The 20,946-nt window shown below is 34.6% G+C and overlaps 1 protein-coding gene across 1 annotated transcript; it reads right to left on the bottom strand.

Annotated features, from left to right (window-relative positions):
* Positions 1–13,993: 13,993 nt before the first annotated feature.
* LOC143619033 (uncharacterized) lies at positions 13,994–20,190 on the bottom strand. The gene is made up of 13 exons (XM_077091063.1): positions 20,124–20,190; positions 19,964–20,059; positions 19,790–19,867; positions 19,635–19,715; positions 19,344–19,563; positions 19,218–19,276; positions 18,469–18,518; positions 17,126–17,213; positions 16,783–17,052; positions 15,825–15,917; positions 15,080–15,184; positions 14,887–15,003; positions 13,994–14,389 (listed from the first exon to the last, which is right to left on the bottom strand). Exons 1-13 carry the CDS (start codon positions 20,187–20,189, stop codon positions 14,324–14,326), a joined length of 1,389 nt encoding a protein of 462 aa, XP_076947178.1. The 5' UTR covers position 20,190; the 3' UTR covers positions 13,994–14,323.
* Positions 20,191–20,946: the final 756 nt, after the last annotated feature.

The following is a 20,946-nucleotide window of genomic DNA, read 5'->3' as shown; positions in this document are numbered from 1 at the left end:
TTCTTTGAAAACCTGGATTAGTCCATTTTCTGAAATTCGATGGGTTTTCAGTTTTATCATTAAATTGATTACTGTTAGCTCTTTTCTCAGATTTTAAAGGCCTCACACCTCTGAATTTTTGCTTCAGAGGGCAACCAGCAACAAGATGTCCTTGTTGATTACATCTAAAACAACACCTGTTTTCAACTTTCTTATCAAAAGTTGTCTTAGATGTTGAGGCTGTATTACTGCCCGTTTGTCTCACATATGGTGGGACATACGGGTTTAGTGGAGACTTCTTTTCAGATGTTTTCTTTTTTTCTCCACTTTTTGGTAATACTTCCTCTTGATTTGTCTCACTCGACTCAGAAGACTTGTCTGAGTTAGATGAGACAGGACTCGGAGCAGAAATTTTAACACTTGCAACAGGCTTACTAACTTCTGGTTCTTTAGTAGTAACTGGAACTGGAACTGTCTGACCATAGTCAACATCGACAGATTTTTGATTACTAGGGTTAAAAGTGTAATTATGATTGAAAGGTGGTGGAACTTCATGATAACCAATTCCTCCCCTTTTTGGAGAACCTTGATCACTAACAAGGTGATCAAGTATAGCGGAGGAATTTCTGAATTGTTCCAGTTTCCTGTTAAGTTCCACCACTTTTACCTGGTGATCAGCTATCTGTTTTTCTCTTTCAGCTATTAGTTTGGTTTTTTCTTCTAGAACCTCATAGCTAAGATCAATCATATTAATTTTTTCACCAAGCTTTGCTTTAAGACTTTTAATATCTGTTTCAATAGCTTTAATTTTTACTTTGTAACTATTTTCTCTAGCTTTAGTGAAGTGATGATCTTCTTTTAAAGTTTTATATTGCGCATCCAAACTAACAAACTGATCAGTTAGAGTTGTCAGTTGTTCAGACAGAAGTTCACACTTAGTACAAGGGAGTTCGGTACTTACCTCGGAGAGCTGATCTGCTACATCTGCCATGTACGCTTCATTTTCGCCAGTTCCCTTCTCACTATCTGCATTTTCGATGTTTGCCAAGTTGGCCTGTTCAAATACTTCTTCAACATGCAGATTCCAGTTGTACTCTTCATTCTGTCTGGAAATCATGGCTCTATAGTCATTACCACTCCCACTTTGCTGTGTAGATCTATCCTGACTGCGTTCTACACGTTCATTCTTGCATTCTTTTGCAAAGTGGCCATTCTGCTGACAGTTGTAGCAGCGAACCTTAGACTTATCAAACCCTGGCCTCTCTCCGACAAACTTCCTGCCAGTCTTCTTCATGAACCTCTTTACCCTTCTCACTATCATGGCCATCTGCCACTGCAGATCCATCTCCTCCAGATCATCAGCATCGATCTTGTCATAATCTTCATCCAAAACTGCAGGATCAACGATCTTACCCTGAATGTAGTTCTCATACGAAGCAATAAAAGATGCATAGAGAGCAAACTGCTGTTCAGCAGATTTGACACTCATGGGCATCTTCGAGTAGTTGTTGTTTGAAACCCTTGGGGAATAACTACTCTTGGTCGCTTGAGGTTGAGAAGTATTTGACCCTCCAGCTACATAGCACACATCACCGTTCATATTGAGAGATACATGTCCCTCATGTGTTGAGCTCGCGCCTGACTCTCCCTTAGAGTAATAAGCAGATGATTCCGTTTTAGAACTTGATCCGGAGTTAACCTTTGCCCCATACATACCCGGATCTTGAACCTGATCGTTAGGTGTCTCCTTTCGTACCATGTTCAGTTCAAACGTTCTCAGCTTGTTAACTGCTGTCTCAAGGTCATAGTCAGCAAAGTATTTATCTTCTCTCATCAACACAGTATACATCTCCCATTTTGGTGGGAGAGCATCAAGAAGCTTCTCAACAATCTCATCTTCTTTGTATGCAATTGAATAGTTGCTGAGTTCAGTCATCAGATGATAATATCTGGTGATGATATCATCAAGTGATTCGTTTTTCAGATACTTGAAGACCGAGAATTGGGTTTTTAGAAGTTTAATCTTCGAAGCACGAATTCCCACATTGCCCTCAAAACGGTTTTCAAGAGCTTCCCAAAGCTCTCTAGCAGTCTTATACTTTCGGAAGGTGTGAAGTATCTCTTGTGGAAGAGCCATTGTAATTGCTGCATGAGCTTTACTTTCTGCCTCATACATCTTCTTCTCTTCATCTTCCATCTCTTTGTACTTCTTGATCTGATCACGACCTTCATACTCAGTAGTAGGTGGAATGTAACCATCTTGTATACACACCCACATCTTGGCATCTTGATACTTGACATATTGTTCAAAACGATCTTTCCACGCTACATAATCCGTTTTCTTAAGCATCTTGGGTGCCTTTGTAGCTGAACCTGCTTCTACTTCCATCTTTACTAGTTCAGTAATGTTTATCGAAGACATCTTTCTCTAAACTCAAAGAAATCCGAAAACAAAAATTTTATTTTCAAACAGCACTGTTGGCGAAGTTGTGGATAACTTCGCTTAAAGCTTAACTTCGCGTGAATTTGTAACGTCGCTCACTTTCTTAAATTCGCTGGATTGGCGAACTTGAGAATAACTTCGCTTAAGTTGAGCGAACTTGGGAGGTAGGCGAAGTTGAGGGTAACTTCGCTTAAGATAAGCGAATTTGAAGAGGTAGGCGAAGTTGTGGATAACTTCGCTTAACCTTATATCTTCGCCGAAACCCTACTTACAGTGACGGCAACTTCGCCTGATGAACACGAACTTTCTGCAGATTAGATTTCTGGGTTTTTCGAGGTGTGTGAAGGTGTTATGGGTTGTTTTTGAAGGTAGGGGGTGAGTAGGACACATAAACTCAGAAAACTCGTCCCGCGAATAGTCGAACGGAACGATTTCTATACCCGCGTGATAATCCCGAACCACACAATCGAGCAAACGCTCTGATACCAATTGTAGGTTCCCAGCCGGATCTACACGAGATATCACGTACTACGCAGGTGCGGAATCCCTACGTAAGACGTTACGAGTATAGAAAACAATACGATTAACACACGATAATCAAACACGTTGTATACCAACCTTAAACACGTGATACGAAGATCACTTGATTACAGACTCTCTCTGACTCGAATACACGAAAACTGTAAAACTGAATTAATTATTAATAAGCCGTAACAGATGGCTTATATAATCACGACAACTTCGCTTGGCATGTTCAGGCGAAGTTGCCACTAACTTCGCTTGACTAACAAGTTCGCCCATATCAGCGAACTTGTTAGCAACTTCGCTTATACAAAACATAAAATATTACAAACGCGATTACAGACACTAGACACTGAACTACTTACATCATGCACCAACAGTATGTATAAAATTGTTCCTATTAATCAAACCACATGGACCAATTAGTTGCGTACTACATTGATAAATTAATTCCATACCAAAACCCATAATGATACTAAATATTGCAATTCCAAAATCCAAAATTGCATACAAATCCTACCATACACAACCTAGAATTGCATACCATATTCTGATTATTGACACCATAATTGTATAGTATACTAAAGTATACCGGAATTCGCATACCAAAGCATATCCTACTATCCTAGTTAGGCATGTAAACGAACTGAACGTTCGGTGAACTGTTCGTGAACCGTTCTGTGGGAAGTTCGTTTATGTTCGTTTATTTATTAAACGAACGAACACGAACAAAAAATTTGTGTTCGTTTAATTAAACGAACGAACATGAACACATGTTCCGTTTGTTCATTATGTTCATGAACGTTCGTTTATGTTTGTTTATTTATGTTCGTATATGTATTAATATAAAATAATTAATTATTATCTAGATGAGTCATCTAATTAAAGGTTTTATGTTTTTTTTTAATTTGTGTTCATTGAAGTGTTTTCATTTATGTTTGTTTATGTTTGTTGTGTTCACTTACATTTGTTCATCTATATTCATTTATGTTCGTTTATCTTTGTTCAGTTATGTTCCCTTAGATTAGATTATAAACAAATGAATATAAACGAACACAAATGCTCTTTTTTTAAATAAACGAAAAGGAACATAAATATTTGTTCGATTAAGTGTTCGTATTCGTTTAAAGTTATATGAACGAACATGAATATGCCCTTCTTTGTGTTTGTTCGATTCGTTTACAGGCTTTCATTATTCACATTGAAGAATACGTCGGTCTCAATCTCTAGGCTATGTTGATTTTATTTGTGTTCGCATGTGTTCGTGAACCGTTCGTTTCTTTAATGGATGAACACGAACATAAAATCTCGTTCGATAAGTGTTCGTGAACCGTTCGTGAATACATTATTTCCTTAACGAACGAACACGAACAAGACCTTGTTCGTGTTCGATCGGTTCGTTTACAGCTCTAATCCTAGTGCCAAAAAAAATAATAAAAAAAGATGTGTTTTCATCCGATGACGAACCCAAATATTTTATACCGTATTGATACTGCATACTGAAAATGACACCAAAATTGCATATCAACCCAATTGACACAATCCAACTTTGCATACATACAAAAGCTTATATTGTCGAAACCCATACATTGCACAAAAGAACATCTAGAGTAGTATCACCATTACATGTATTGAAACAACAGAAACATATACAACATCAAACACCTAGAGCTCTATGTCCTTTACAGATCCTGATATTGTGCCCAACTACGGAACTGCCCATAGTGTTTGCATTTGAACGTGTGAGATTGTAGGGGTAGGGTACGTCAAACCCAGTACAACATTTTATTTATTACATTACGTATTATATTTATTACATGATTACTGTCTATTAACTAAGGCCCAATGAGTTGAGAGGTTTGGGGAGGTAACCCTTAACTAGGTCTAGCCCAATATGGTTATAGTTTTATGATAGTAGCCATGGAGTTCAATATAGGGGTCTTAAACTCTCATTTAAAGCATCTCCTCTTGGACCATTGCCTCCAACATATTTTTATGTCTGTAAAAAATAAGAAACTCTAGCAGTTACCTTCACTCCCTCGTTATTCCATGGCAGATGTCAAGCAACAAGAGAAAAAGTTGAAGGCAAAGGTTTGTTTATCTCGAAGACCGGGAACATCGACATGGATCTAACCCAGATCCAATCCATGTTTCCTCAGAGATATATGTTCCTCCTTGTCAATTACAACTCTTTCCATGTCTCAATCCACCCCTACTTTCATTCCATGTATTTTTCATCAAACTTTTTTTCCATCTTACAAGGTTGCCCGAGGGGTGTCCAAGGTGGATCATCAGCTCAGGCTAGTAATTTTTGCGGCCAAAAGTTTATATATATATATATAAACCTTATAAAATATTATTGGATCTTGATCATATTATAATTAGTGGGCCCAAAACCATTTTTCATCCATAATCCATTTATTATTGAAAAAATTGTTGGGTTTTGACATGCCTTAAACAAATAATTTTGGCAACAGAAGCATATTTAAGCATGTCCGGTTTTAAAACTTTAAAATCTAAACCCATGATCAAGGATCCATATGCATGTTTCTTGAAATAAAGCAACCATAGAAAGATTTTGAATGATCTTAACAAGGTGGAAGGATGAAAACTTCTAACTTGAATGTTCTCCAACTAGTGACACCAAGCAATTTGGATTCTAAGATGCTAGTCTTGAACCCTTATATCAAGATATGGAATAAAACAACTTGTAGAATAAACTCAAAACACTAAAATAGTTAGTGATTCAAGAGTATTATAACTATGCTTTCTTCCTTGCCTTCTTCACTCATTTTTCTCCTTCTCTTACCTTACCTCAAGGTTTTCTAACAACCACCCACATAACCGATCCCTTTTATTTTCTTATATATCATTCATCTAGTGATTTTCTTTTATAATAAAACAAGACTATTAAAAGACGTTGCATTAAAAGGTAAGTGTTAAGAAGTCAAACAATATGAAAATATAAAGGTATCCTTCTCTGTTTATTTTTCAAGCCAGTCCAAACTTTTGCGGAAGAGAAAAAGTCAGGTGAAAGTATGTGAGGTGCAATTCAAAATAGTTTATAATATTTCTATTATCTTTAGTTCTCACATCAATTATTAGTTTTATGTATTTAATAAGTACATATATTAACTAATATAATACAAGTATGAGAATTCTCACAAATTATTATGTTATAAAACACAATATGTGATTCAAATCACTCCATATATGTATATTTATGTTATCATTTTACTTAATGATAATTTTCTTGACATAGTATAAGGCTTATACACAATAAGCCGAGTTTAAGTGTATACGTGGAATATTTGCTTAGTGTGTGACCTATTGGGATGATATATCATTAGTACCCATCACGTATGTTGTGTCTTGGGAACCTAGGTCCCAGGGCCAGCTATAAGGGAGGGCCGGGTGGTCGACGGACCCCGGCTAAACACCCCGATAGGCCCGGATTCTTTTAAAAAAATAAATTATATATATTTTTATGAAACACAATATGTATATATAATGTTTAAACATAATTACACAACACTAACTTGGTTTAGTGGCAAAGGGGTGTGGCTTTCAAACAAAAGGTTGTGGGTTCTAACCTCACTTGAGGCATTTTACCCTTTTTTTTATAAAAAAAAAAAGAGTTTTTTACACAACCAAATCATAAGGCCCAAAAATTTAAGGCTTATTTAAAAATTAAATTGTTTAAACCCAACAAGATACCTATTTTTATTAAGCCCCCAAAAAAATTTCGCCTTCGGCCCAAAAATTTTTAACCGCTCTCGGAGCCGGGCCTGCTAGGTCCAACAATCTCTCACTTGCACAAGCTTCAACGTACATCAACGTAGACAATGGCGGACGTCTAGCAACGTCTCACTTCCCCTAATGGTAAAAGACTTAACTTCATCCTCAGCATCCATTATATAAGCCCCAACTTACTAACCATGGTGTGTGGCATATAATCGATTATCCTACTGTAATAGATATCTGGTTGAACATGAGACATGGATTGCCATCAATCTCATATGGTGTTCACCTATTATGTTACTCGATTAAGATTCAACATGATTCTAACAAACTTCAGTTTGAGCACGGCCATGCATTTAAATCAGCTTGTTAGTGCTTTCAAGCTTAAGAAAATAGTAAAACTTAAAACTATACACTGCATGAAATCGTAAACTGCATGAAATCGTAAAACTTACTTGTTAGTGCTTTCAAGCATGATCATGAAAAAAAAATCATGAACATTCAACATAAAGCTAAAACAAAAACTATAAACTGCATGAAATCGTAAAACTTACTTGTTAGTGCTTTCAACCTTAAGAAAATAGTGTATTGAGGTGTGAAATAATGAAAGATCAGTTCTATTTTTATAGTGAAATTGTAGAATTTATTATGACCAATGGATCATAAGATTTAGCTATATATTTATGTTTGTTCTTGTAAAATTACTAGGTTTGATTCAATATTTAGAAAATCAAAGTGTTTGTCTTGGATATCCATGATCATAGTGATTCTTAAAACCAAAATGTAAGATTTTTATTAAAAGTATCATGGTCATGAAGAACAAATCATGAACATTCAACATAAAACTAAAACAAAAACTATAAAATGCATGAAATCGTAAAACTTACTTGTTAGTGCTTTCAAGTTTAAGAAAATAGTGTATTAAGGTGTTAAATAATGAAAGATTAGTCCTATTTTTATAGTGAAATTCTAAAGTTGTTATGTTTATAGAATTTATGGAATTTAATCATGTTTAATATAATTCAAAACATAAACTAAATGGTTTAAAATGGTTTTAAAGTGTTAACTCTTTCAATAAATTTATTTAATTAAAATATTTATTGGCTTATTTTTATTAATTAAAACAACATATGAATAATAATAGTTCAACAAAAATTCTAGTGAATTATGGATATGCACATGAATAGATGATTTTGATTATGAATGTTTTAAATGAACATGCAATACTACAAGGGTGATGAAAAATATAATTGCATAAAAGGTCACATGATTAAAACGAGAATTACGATTAAGTTCAAACTTGACGAATGTCACATCAAAACATGAAACGAAACTTAGGATTAATTAATAACATTATAAAAATTAAATATATAAATAAAAAAACAAAATATTTAAAACGGGTCATTTTTCGTGTTTGAATATTAACGAATGTTACACAAGCCGCCTTAGCCAAGTTGCAGTTTGACTCCCTCATTACTACCATGAACCAAATCACCGTTAACCTTATTATCGCCCTTAACAAAACTTCCAGCACATCTTCGCCAATAACCTACCAAAAACCAGCCCTTACACATGTAGTCCCGACACCGCCTCCACCACCTGTCATAACTTCTAAGACCGCACCATCCCCAAAGCATACAGCACTATCGGAACAGTTTGTTCCCATCTCAACCAGTGGACTGAATAAAAAAAGGAAACCGCTATTGAATGTTTTCAACTTTGTCGCCATAGCAAACCGAAGATAAGCTCATCGCCACCATCACTCCCAACTCTTGTTGCATCTGCAAAACATGTGCTGCCCCGCATGGGTTCTCAAAAAGTGCTACCCATATTTTCCATCACGGCTTCTTATAAGATTCCGGTGTCAAGAACTTCAACATTTATAGCTTCCACGACACCAAACTTCATTGCAAAACACATATTCCAAATGCGAGTGGCGACCACCGTGGTGACGTCATTCCGTCCTTGAGAACAAAGACGTTTTGAAGGGGTGTGGAACTAATACGATACTTGATTCTATGTTATATGAATTTAATATATTAATTAAGTTTATCTATTATTTAGTTTTCATATTATATTATAACTAAGATTCCTATTTGTTTATCTTTTCATGTTTTTATTTCTTTGTTTTTTCTATCAATTGTAATCGTAGTTTAAGAAAAATAATCAGAAATTTGTCACAAGTTCGGTTTCTCTTCTTCTCTCTTGTTCTTGGAGCCTAACCACTCTACGGGTCTATCAGGAGATTGATCATCTCGAATCGGTCTATATCAGGTACATTGAATCAACCCGACACGACCCGACTCGCCATTTGATTCTTAATACTATACAAAGGGGAGATAATTCAAACCGACCAATCCAGATTCTTGTGCTTGGATCTAAGTTTTATCCATCCACACAAGCGTCTTCTTATCTCGTCAACGATGTACTCAGCAGAAAAAGACCGAGAATTAAAACCCTCGGGCGCCTTTGCTTCCACATAAATCATAAAGAGGAATAGATAATAGCCTTCAATAGATGAATTCCCCGTACAATGATTGGGCTCATCCAAAAGATCAAAGAGAAGCTCAAAAGAACCGTGACCACTCAAATCCGACATGCACCAAATAACAATGGTCCTCCCCACCGCTTTAGCCCGAAAACAATTAGAAAGAAAATAGTGCTATTTTGTTTCACTCTAGCAATAAGATTAAGTGCTACCGATTGAAGTAACTTCCAAATAAAATAGTTAATTTTAAATAGAATTGAAAGAAATAATCTTATATTTAAAATGTAAGAAAAATAACCAAAGGTTTGAGCCCTATTAATGTAACTTTAAATAAAAGTAATCAAAAATTTGAGTCCAGTTAATACAACTTTAAATAATAATACGTAACGTTATTTTATAACAATAAAAAAACTTTGAATAGATGATGTTAAAATAATGATTTTTGAACCTATCAAATATTCAAACTGAAAACTCTTGCTGAATTGATAGTCAACAACTTTTTATTCTTTTAGGTTTTGTCTAACCACTTTACACTATACAACGTGAAAACTTGTTTACTTGCAAAGATTTATGTATTGCTCATGTTTATAAGTGTGAATCCGTAGCCGGTAATTTAGGTGTCAATGTTGAATTCATTATTTTGGATATTTAATATATATTTTGACTTTTGTTTGTAATCAAGTTTTACATGTATTCAAGATGAGTTTGGTCACAAAACAAGTTTAATATAAGTATCCATATTTTCCGATCTAAGTTTGAATCTTCTTAAGCCAAGCTCGAGGTGCTAGATGTAGAGTTGTAGACTCATGGAGCTATATGATAACCTTAGCCTGAAGTTCTTAACTCACACTAAACTCAGCTTAACTCATTTGCATTCTTAATTTGATATGATTCTTGTCTTTGTTATTTGCACACCATATTTCTTCTTGAAATAGGTCACATTGGTGTGCGTAAAAGCAGGGCCGGCCCTTGGGGGTGGCAGGGTGGTTGACAGCCACATGCCCGACACCCCGCTAGGCCCAATTTTTTTTTAAATTATATGTATTTTTATTAAATACAATATGTATATTTAATGTTTAAACTCAATTACATAACCACTAGCTTGGTTTAGTGGTAAAATTGTATTACTTCCAACCAAAAGATTATGGGTTCTCGTCTCATCATGTTTTATCTTATTTTTATACAAAAGTTTTTACACACCCCAAATTATAACCAAGTAAACTCATGTAAAATATTAAATTGTTTAAACCCAATAAAATACTTCTTTTACTTAAGGTCTAAAAATTTTTGTTTTTAACACAATTTTATTTTGTTTTGCTTTTTCAGAGCTGGCCTTGTGTAAAAGTATATATTTAAACAAAGGGTTTCACACAATAGGTATTAAAACATAAGAATGATTTTCACCAATAGACTAAACACGTAGACAAGGATGCATATAGGATATCTATAATATATATAAACGAAATCTTTAAAAGCTTGCTGATTGCTTTCGATATTCTCTCAAATCATTAGATTGCATTATTTGTAAATGGAGGTTTCTCATGCATATGACCCGAATTCACAGGTATGGGTCTCACCAAACCCAGATAGTTCTTAATCGGATTATAACATCTCATTAAATTAAATATTAAATACACCAAATATTTTAATATAAAAATCCTTTAAAAAGGGTTATACTAAAAATTAATATATGATTTTCTTAAAAAAAATATATATTATTTGTAACTAATAAACAATTTTATAGTAAAAAATTTAGCGGGTCATGGGTCTCGTCAAACCTATATAGGTTTTAAACCGGTTTATAGCATCTCGTTTATTTGTGAAACCCTTTCATTATCATTCCTAAGTTTATTATTAACTTTCTTATAGGGGTGGCAATCTTGACCCAAACCCTCTCAAATGAGTCAATTTGAGTTGTTTAAAAAATTAAATGAGTCGGTTTTGGTAAAAGGTTTTAACTAAATGGGTCAAAATGAGTCATTTGAAATTTTATCCTTTTTTATTTTCGGGTCTAAGTGGGTCGACAAGTTCAAAAATATGGGTCGATGTGGGTTAGTGTCTTAAAGAAATGTGGCACAGAACGGGTTTTCGTACAACACAGGTTTCGACACGAAACGGGCTTCAGATTAGAACGGGTTCGGTTCAGGTTTCAAGCCAACACGAGACGGGTTGGGTTTTTGGTTTATTTTGTTTCTTTTTGGTCGATTCCGGACTCGTTTTTGTCCGTTTCGTTTTTGTTCGATTTGAATTCTTTTAGTTTCTTTTTGATTGATTTTTTCGATTTCGATTGACGTGGTTCGGTTTTGGCTTTTTGTTTCATTTTCGTTGATTTTTTCGGTTTCGGTTCGATCTCGGTGGTTTTTTTAATGAAACGAGGACAACGTATGAAACATTTTAGTGTTTTTACTTTTTTTATTTATGATTTTTATTTTAAGTTATACTTTTTTTATTATTTTTGAATATTTTTTTCAGTGTTTTTTACCTTAAAAGAAAACCCCTCAACAAAAAATTCAAAACAAATATTAAAATAATCATAACTTAAAATATAAATAAAAAACAAAAAATCTAAAAAAACTAAAATGTTTACGTCGTTATTCTCTTTCAAAAAAAAACAAAATTCGAAACCCGGTCCGACCCGAACCTATACCGACCCAAACCAAAAAAACCCTTTTTTTAGTTGACTCGTTCTGACCCAAACTCGTTTGACCTATGACTCGTTCGACCCAACCCAACCATTTGCCACCTCTACTTTCTTACAATAAATAAATTGAAATCCAAAAAATATACATAAATATTAGAAGCACATAATATAAAACAACCCCCGTAATATAGGGGATAAAATCTAGTAATACGGTAATTATAAGAATCATATATCAATCGGTGTACACGTACGGAGACACTGACATTAAGTATCTGCCAATATCTTTATTTATTTATTTATTTATTTAAAACAACTTTCTTGCGTTTTAGACCATCGCACTCCTCAAATTGAAGAGTTCGTTGCCTAACTTTAGCCAAACTATGTTTTCTTATCAGCCCCCCTAGCTTCAGAGTTTGGCTTGGGCGTGCCCCCGGAAACCATACTGCCTGCTGGCACTTGAAAATCGTTGTGCTGCCACAAAAGTAGAACTCTCTGACTTAACACACGGTGGAATGAATACACAGATGGACTCGGGATTCGAACTGACAACCTCACAAAGCTAGCTCAAATCCTTAATTGCTATAATCCACTAAAAATGACACAAGTAAGGATCAGACGTAGACCTCCACTGAGAATCCAAACCTTCCTACCACTATGCCAAGTGCCAAGTGATAGATTATCTACCAATGTCCTACCTAAGAAATAAGTGAATTTAGTAGCAAAATATATAAATGAAAGCAATTAACAGCAAAGCAAACTAAATGGGTGTTTGAGTGAGCTTTTAAAACTGTTTTTTTTGCTTATTTGGCTTTCGAAAAGCAAAAGCAACTTTTGAAAAGCTCCAATTTAAAGCTTTTTGAGTAGCTTTGCCAAATACATTTTGCTTTTAAACAACCAAAAAAACAAATAAACAAGTTTTGAAAGCTCACCCAAACATCCCCTAAGTAGAACATCTTATATGGTCGTTGAATTCTCCTGAACCACAAAATAACTATCTTGAATGACTATGCTAAATTGTTCTTTAATCAAACTAAGCACCCACTAGGAATGCTCAATCATGTGAATACTTAAAATTCATGAAGTATCGACACATCTCAAAAGTCCTAAGATCACCAAATGATGAACAAATTAGTTGAAGTGCTAAAACATAATAAATCCTTAAAGAACCAATAATCCGACGATAAACGGAAAGCCGAACGCTATATACACAAGCTAGCTACATCAAATCATGATGCGAACTACGATAAAATTAAATATAAAGAATACATGATATGTAGATGTTTGCAATATACCCATATCACTATACGATAAACTTGATGATTAACTAAATGATAGAATTTTAAAAATATGTATGGTCTAGATTAGGGGGTGTGTTTTTTAACTGTACCCGAATACCAAACCAGACCCAATGTGACCCAAAACCCTATTAAACTATACCCGAATAAGCAGCAAACCGAAGCCAGACTACGTATTTGTTTATTTATTTATTATTTTCTTTTAATTTGCGTCAACACGATTAATCCAAGTACGTTAATGACAGCCAATCAATCAAAATAGTACATTAATAAGATCCAAACCACACTTTAGATTCTTAGTGGACATGCTCATAATAGGCCAGCACTTGTGGTGAACTCAAGATCATCCACAAACCTTTGCATGCGTATAATGCTTTGTTATTTGTTTCAGCTATCAGCACACATTACATGTTATAATTATCAAAGTTTCTAATTCTAATGAATGTTGCTATCCACCAAATTGTTTTATACTAGCGTTACATCATATTGCTACATGATGATAGACAGTCCTGTTAGAAAATGATGACCATCGCAGATCTTTTTATTGCAACAGAAACCTCAAACCGAATGTACCTAACCCGTTCAACCCGAAATTCGTAAAGCCCAATCTTAGGTCGGTTCTTGGGTCAACTTCCTTTACGCTCCAACCCGACCCGAACAACATGAAACCCGAAAAATAACCCGGAGACCACCTCTAGTCACAATGAAAAGGGTTCAACGCAACTGTTTCAACAATACTAGAAAAATAAACTGCTTTATCATGAACCAGAACAACCAATATGTGTGACCTCTAGAACAATGTTATATAGGTTCAACGTTGTCGGTGGTGATGGCAACGAGTTCAATTTAGTCAACCAACATTAGACCGTGCCACATAGGGTTTACTCTAACCAATCAGCAGATAAAAACAAGCCACTTTTATATAACATGTTAACTTAAAATGAGTCCAATAAGTCATCACCCATGACTAATGTTTCTCTCCACCACCTACTCGCCACGCCAACACCTCTTACCTTTCCCACCAACCGGCACTGCCACTTCCACCATAACTTATAAGTGAAAAAAGAACAATTTACCAAATCACACAAAATTCGATTTACACTCTTCATAGCTAAAAATTATCACAAAAAAAATTAATTTTTCCTTGTACAAAAGGAAAGTGTTATTTCCTCTAAACATCAAAACCGATTTGAACCTGACCAAAAGGGGTGTTTCTATTTCCTTGCCAATGATTCGCCTTTGTATTCCTTGCCAGCAGTAACCACAAAACCAGCACCAATCTGAATTCAATTTAATACAACATAAATACTAAAGCCAAAAGGAGTCGATTTTAACCCATTAACTTTTTAGATTAAATTTATTATTGTTTATTTATAACATGTCAAATGGTTAAAATGTATATCTGTGAACCCTTGGGTGAGCAAAAGTAAAATTGCACTAATTTTAACGTTATTTTACTAATCTCGGGAAAATAACGTTAAAAGTGGCGGAAGGTTAATCAGGCATCATGTGGTGGCGTTGATAGCCGAAAGACAACGGTACATGCACCAATCAGCCGGTGTCCCAATGATTGTGTGTTATGTGTCTTATGTCCAAGGCTTGATGCAAAAATACTATCGAGCCGGGGGTCTCACCGGAAGCAGCTTCTCTATCCCTATGGGGTTGAGGTAAGGCTGTCTACATCTTACCCTCCTCAGACCCTACCATAGCTTTGCTATTGGTGGGATATACTGAGTACGATGATGATGATGTCAAATGGTTAAAATATAAACAATACCTGACAGTCCTTGATTACAGCACGCTCTTGGAGTTGTACATTACTAGAAATAATTGATCCTTGTATAGAACAACCGTCTCCAATGGTAGCATGGTTCATAATCACTGAATTAACAATCTACAAAGCACGGCCCATGCAAAGTGTTTACCATCATATGATAATAATCATCTTATTATGAACTAAAAAAACATACCTTCACATTGGATCCTATCCGACAATGACGCCCAATAACCGATCGTTTGACGCTGCATTTGTCACCCATTTGCGAACCTTCTCCCAGCATGCATTGTGGTCCAACCTATATTTAGATAAATTAAGTTGCTACATGTGAGACGGTTACAAGTTTAGGCCCAGTTAGTTTTTAACATCTAAACAAGAGAAAATTGCAAAAACGGTCCCTATGGTTTGACCATATTGCAAGTTTGCTCTTTAGATTTTAAACATTGCAAACTTAGTCCAAATATTTGTGAGAGGTTGCACATTTAGTCCCAGCTAGTTTTTAACAAAAAACGTGATGTCACGTGCCATTCATGTGAGGGTTGTCTTATCAAATTTGGTATTCTAATAAAATACTCTTTCAAACTCTAGAACTCCTAACGTCGACTTTTATCACCTTTGATCAGTGCATAATTGAAAATGATGATGTCGACATTAAGAGTTTTGAAGTTTAAGTAGTATTTTACTAAGGTTCCAACTTTGAAAAGACACAATTGCCCTCACATGAAGGCACATGACATCACGTTTCCGTTAAAAACTAACCGAGATCACCGGTGGGGACTAAATGTGCGACTTTCTCACAAATGTTTGGACTAAGTTTACAATTATGAATATCTGAAGAGCAAACTTGCAACATGGTTGTCAAAGCAAAGGGACCATGTTTGCAATTCTCTCTAGACCAATACACAATCTTAAACTAAAACATTAGGGTCATAACTTACTGTGGTTTTTGAACCAAGAACAGCAGATGGATGAATAACATTGTTGTGCACAGAGAACGAACATCCAGATAGGTGACTTGCATCTCCTATAACCTGACATGAAAAGGAGTACAAAATCAGCTCATTTCACAAAATCCTAGTACAGGTGGTAACTTTGACACGTTTACTTATGAATGAGTCGACTCATAGCATGTTTTATACATAACAAGTAAAATATGAAAGGATTAATTTCATATATACCCTTACTAACTTGAAAATTTTATTATGTACCCAAACATAATTAAAAAATTATCAAATGCAGCCAACTTTAATGAACTTTTACTTAATGACCATTCAACCACTTTCCATTATATTTCTTTAAACCCCATATTTTTTTTTTGAATTTTGATCAACATTGACAATAAGTAAGCAAACTGAACCGTTTCTCTCCTCTTTTGTTATCTCAACGGATGATAATCAAACAATCAAATTTGTATGTTCGAATCAGATAACTGAAACAGGTATAATTGCATGATAAGCGAACAATAAGCAATCTGACTCGAATCAGATATCGAACCAGGTATAATCGCATCTGTCTCCATCTGCTTTTCGCATCATATTATTGCATTAGGGCAAATTATTACATCGATTTTTCGCATCTGTTTATTGACTTCTGTTCGATTTTGTTATTAACGAAACTGTTTATGGGTAATAAAAACCAATTTTGCGGGCATACACAAAAACTTGAAGTTTTAGAAAAATAAGGGTAAAAGGCCAGTTATTAAATTGTTTTTTAATGAATTGGGAATATTTTATATTTTAACTACTTTGTAAGGGCATATATAATAATTTAAGTTTTGTATGGGTATATACGATATTTTCCATGTTTGTAGGAGTGCATATGAAATTGCCCCAATTTAAAACATTGTACTCAGCATATTAGTATATTACAGTCAAAAGAAAAGAAAATTGAACTCACATCTCGGTTAATGTCACTATACGCTTGAACAGAGTTTAATCTTGCACAATATTTGGTCTTGTTGGCAATATAAACGCAGCATTTATGGGTTTTTCTCTCATTCGGGGAAAACCCGTTAGGACCCAATGCATACACTTCGTGAAAACTTGGTGTAGATGCATTAGCCAGCAACTGAGATAGCATCACTTTATCAGTATTATTGTAATTATCATTCTCATTCCCATTCCCATTTTCTTCAGCTTGTGCTCCATTCAGTAATATTTCAGACCTCTGGTTAAACAAATGAAAATATTAAACAAATATGCTAATAAAATAAGACATGTGGCGTGTTTGACAAACTAACCAGTTGACTTTTAACAAGATAGGGCAGCACATCCTGCTTTAAGCTTTTAAAAGATTGTTTTTGATTAAGAACTTGCTGAAGAACAGACCTATGAAAAAAAAATCGAAGATCAGATCAATTTAGTATAACCCTCAATAGGCCTGTGAATGAACCAAACGTTCAGTGAAACGTTGGCGCATCGTTCGGCTGGGGTGTAAACAAGCCAAGCCACTAGTGAGCTACTCGAGATCAACTTGTTAAAAAATCAAATCGAGCCAAGCTTATACAAGTTTGATCTTTTACTAAGGCTCATTTAGTAAACGAGCTCGAGCTTCACATATCAAGCTCAAGCCGGCTTGCGAGCCTAAACCAGCTTTATATTTATATAACTTTTATTGGATATATTTATATAATAACTATTATTATATATAAACATATGATAAGAATAATTAAGTAAATATATGTTGTATCATATAGAAACATTAAAAATATAAATACATATGTAAACAATTACAAAAATATATAAATAAAAAAATGAATAACTAATAAATAATAAACGAGCTGAGCGCCCGAGCCAATCCAAGGTCTAGCTTGACAAACTACTCAACAGCCGAGCTCGAGCTTTTAATATACAGCTATAGATGAACCGAGCTCAAGCCCTCTTAAATTAAAACAAGGCAAGCTCAGCCTAGTTGAGCTCTGGCTCGGCTCATTTACACCCCTACGTTAAACAGGAATTTCGTTTATTTATAAACGAACGGACAAGAACACATATGTTAACGGCGTTCGTTTATGTCCGTTTATGTTTCTTTATGTGTGTTGGTTTACATTTGTTTAAGGGGGTGTTTGGGGTTCCTTATTTTACCTCCATATAGCTTATAACTTGGTTATAAGTTATAAGGTGTTGGGGAAAGTTAGGTTTTGTGAGTGTATAAGTCATAAGTTACAACTTTGTAACTTATAACTTATGACTTAAATAAGTCATAAGGAGATAGAAATGTAAAATAAGGAATCCCAAACGCCCCTAAGTTCAATTATTTCCAGTCATCTAAATTTTTTAGGCCCATTTACAGTTTAGTCTAGTTTTAGTAAATCTTCAGGCCCACCCATATTTATGTTCATGTTTCCTTTTGATTGGTGTTCACTTTGTTATGCTCATTCATCGACAATCAGTTATGTGCGCTTTACGTTCATGAACCGGCCATTTATACTATGAACGAACACAAACAAGGAAACCCCGTTCGTTTTAACTATCCGTGTTCAATCGATTGTTCAGCTAAAAACGAACATGAACATGCTCCGTTCATTTCATTCCGGTTCGTATACAGGCATAACCATCGATTCAATAATGTCGAGAACCAAACCTTTTGAAAGCATATAAATGAGCATCCATTAAATCAGCATGTATCTCCATCTGCACATGTCAAGAAAAAGACCCAAAGTGAGAATGTACTGTTATAAAATCAAGCATGTTTAACTACTGGATTATTTTCATATATACCCTTACAAACTTAAAAATTACCATACACACTAATAACCAAGTTTAATGAATTTTTACTTAATGGCCATTCCGCCCCTTTCCATTATATTTGTTTAAACTCTATGATTTATTTGGACTTTGATCGATATCGACAATACGTAATCAAACCAAACAATCGTCTCTCCTTTTTTATTCTCTTGAGGGAAGATAATTAAACAATCGAATCTGTATGTTCGGATCAGATAATCGAACTCGAATCATATGTTCGTTCCTATATCATGTACGTATGCTATAAAAGAGAGCATCAGAGAAAGAAAGTTAAATATAGCATTTTGAGATACATATTCTTTGTGGGCAAAAATAAATTAAAAAAATAAAAACAAGACAAAATTCAAAAATAATAAACAGATACATTAAAAATGGGTAAAATAAACAATTTAAGTCAAAAACAGTTTTATAAAAACCTGAGATGATATTGAAAATATGAAACTTTTAAGTTTTTGCAAAACAAGAGTAAAATGGTCATTTATTAAATTGTTTTTAATGACTTGGGTATGTTTGATACTTGTACTACTTTTTAAAGGCATATATGATATTTTCCAATTATATTATTTCCGTGCAAGTAACATTTACCTTCCCTACTGCGCGAAGGATGCTCTTTTGAACTTTAATATCTTTCTCAACTTCCATACCTGAAAATCAGATGCTAATATATTATTATACAATGCAACAGAGAGAAATGAAAAAGGAGAATCTAACCAGCTGCAATATATAAGAGAAACTGTTGGGTGAGGTCGAGGCCCACGATATTACGGCGTACTGGTTCCTTTGTCTTGTCCTTCCCACCAGACGAGGCCGATTCGGGGGGGCCGCTAACCGGTTCAGCACAGAACAAGGCGGTTACAGCGGCATCATGGCGTCTATGAGCAGCTGCAACTGCTCCGGGTGATATGTCAGAGACGAGATCGCCAGAGACAACCTGCACATGATAGTAATAGATTTAGTAATAATGTAGTAAAACAGGAGACTTAGAGTAGGATTTGTAGAAACCAGGATATCAGAGGCGGTTAAGTGATGAGCAATTGCACGTAGAGCGCCAGCAGTACCAACTTCCTCAGGCACAGCAGCAACCTAAAAAGGAAGGGAAGATGATATTGAAAAGTGAAACATATATATATATTAAGAAGTATAAGTAAAGTAAGGACCTGAACGTGTAAGCGATCAACATAAGCCTCAGAAATCCAGTTTTGAATAAGACCATCAGTATCTTCTCCTTCAACAACCTAACAGAATGGAATAATTGAATTGAATTGAATTGAATAAATAAACCCTAAATAAAAAAAGAAAAAAGAGAAAAGGAAGTTGTAATATAATCTTACAACAATGAGGTGTTTGATATTAGACTGCTCCAATAGGTCCAAGACATAGGAAAGAACTGGACGATTGGCCACCGGAAGTAGAGATTTCGGGACGTCCTACAAACAAACAAAATTGAATGATTTATTAATTATTAATAAAAGAAAGAAAAGAAGACAAGACCTTGGAAACAAGAGGTTGGAGGTTGTTGGAAGTGCCTCCGGCTAATACCACCACTTGAAAATCCATCTGCCTGGTGGTTTGGAAGGATGACACTCACCACTGATAACCAATTTACCGACGCCTCCTCTAACCTTAACCTTCGACACGAGTGTTTGGCCTAGCAAAGCTTATAGGGGGTGTTTAGTCTGCCTTATATTTTTGTGTTTTATCTATAATATATATAAACTAAGAAATAAACGGGTCTTGGTCTCATCAAAACCATATAGCTTTTAAACCGGTTTATAATATTTCATTTATTTGTGAAACAATTTATCATCAAACCATAAGTATATTATTAAACTTCATACAACAAAAAAAATATATAAATTCAAAAAATAAATATATATTAAAACTAACAATATAAAACAACTCCCGTAATACGGGGGATAAAAACTAGTGTTTATATATATATATATATATATATATATATTCTTTGAAGCTTGTAGCTTATTTTCCATCATTTTATAAGTCTTTTTTAAGTGTTTAGATTAAGTTGATAAGCTCTTTTTAAGTGTTTCTGTTAGCTTTTTATTGTTTAGCTTATGCTTGTAAAATGACCAAAAGGGGCATGGTTACATATTATCACATATCTTATATTGTATATGTATCTACTTTGTTTTTATGAGTTATACCATCATTTTTGGATAAATTTATATCGAGGAAGACGTAAACTAGGCCAAACGAAGAGAACAATTTGAAAATTAAAACAAAGAGAAAACAATTCAATAAGTAGAAAACGAAGGGAACAAATTACCTCAGTAATGAAAATAGGTTCGTGTTACTC

The sequence above is a fragment of the Bidens hawaiensis genome, unplaced genomic scaffold, assembly GCF_021521415.1.
Source record: "Bidens hawaiensis isolate Kalapana, Puna unplaced genomic scaffold, B.hawaiensis_p1.1 tig00002355_1, whole genome shotgun sequence".
NCBI classification, from domain to species: Eukaryota; Viridiplantae; Streptophyta; class Magnoliopsida; order Asterales; family Asteraceae; genus Bidens; species Bidens hawaiensis.
Note: the sequence above shows the minus strand (reverse complement) of the source record. Positions and strands in the feature narration are given on the sequence as shown.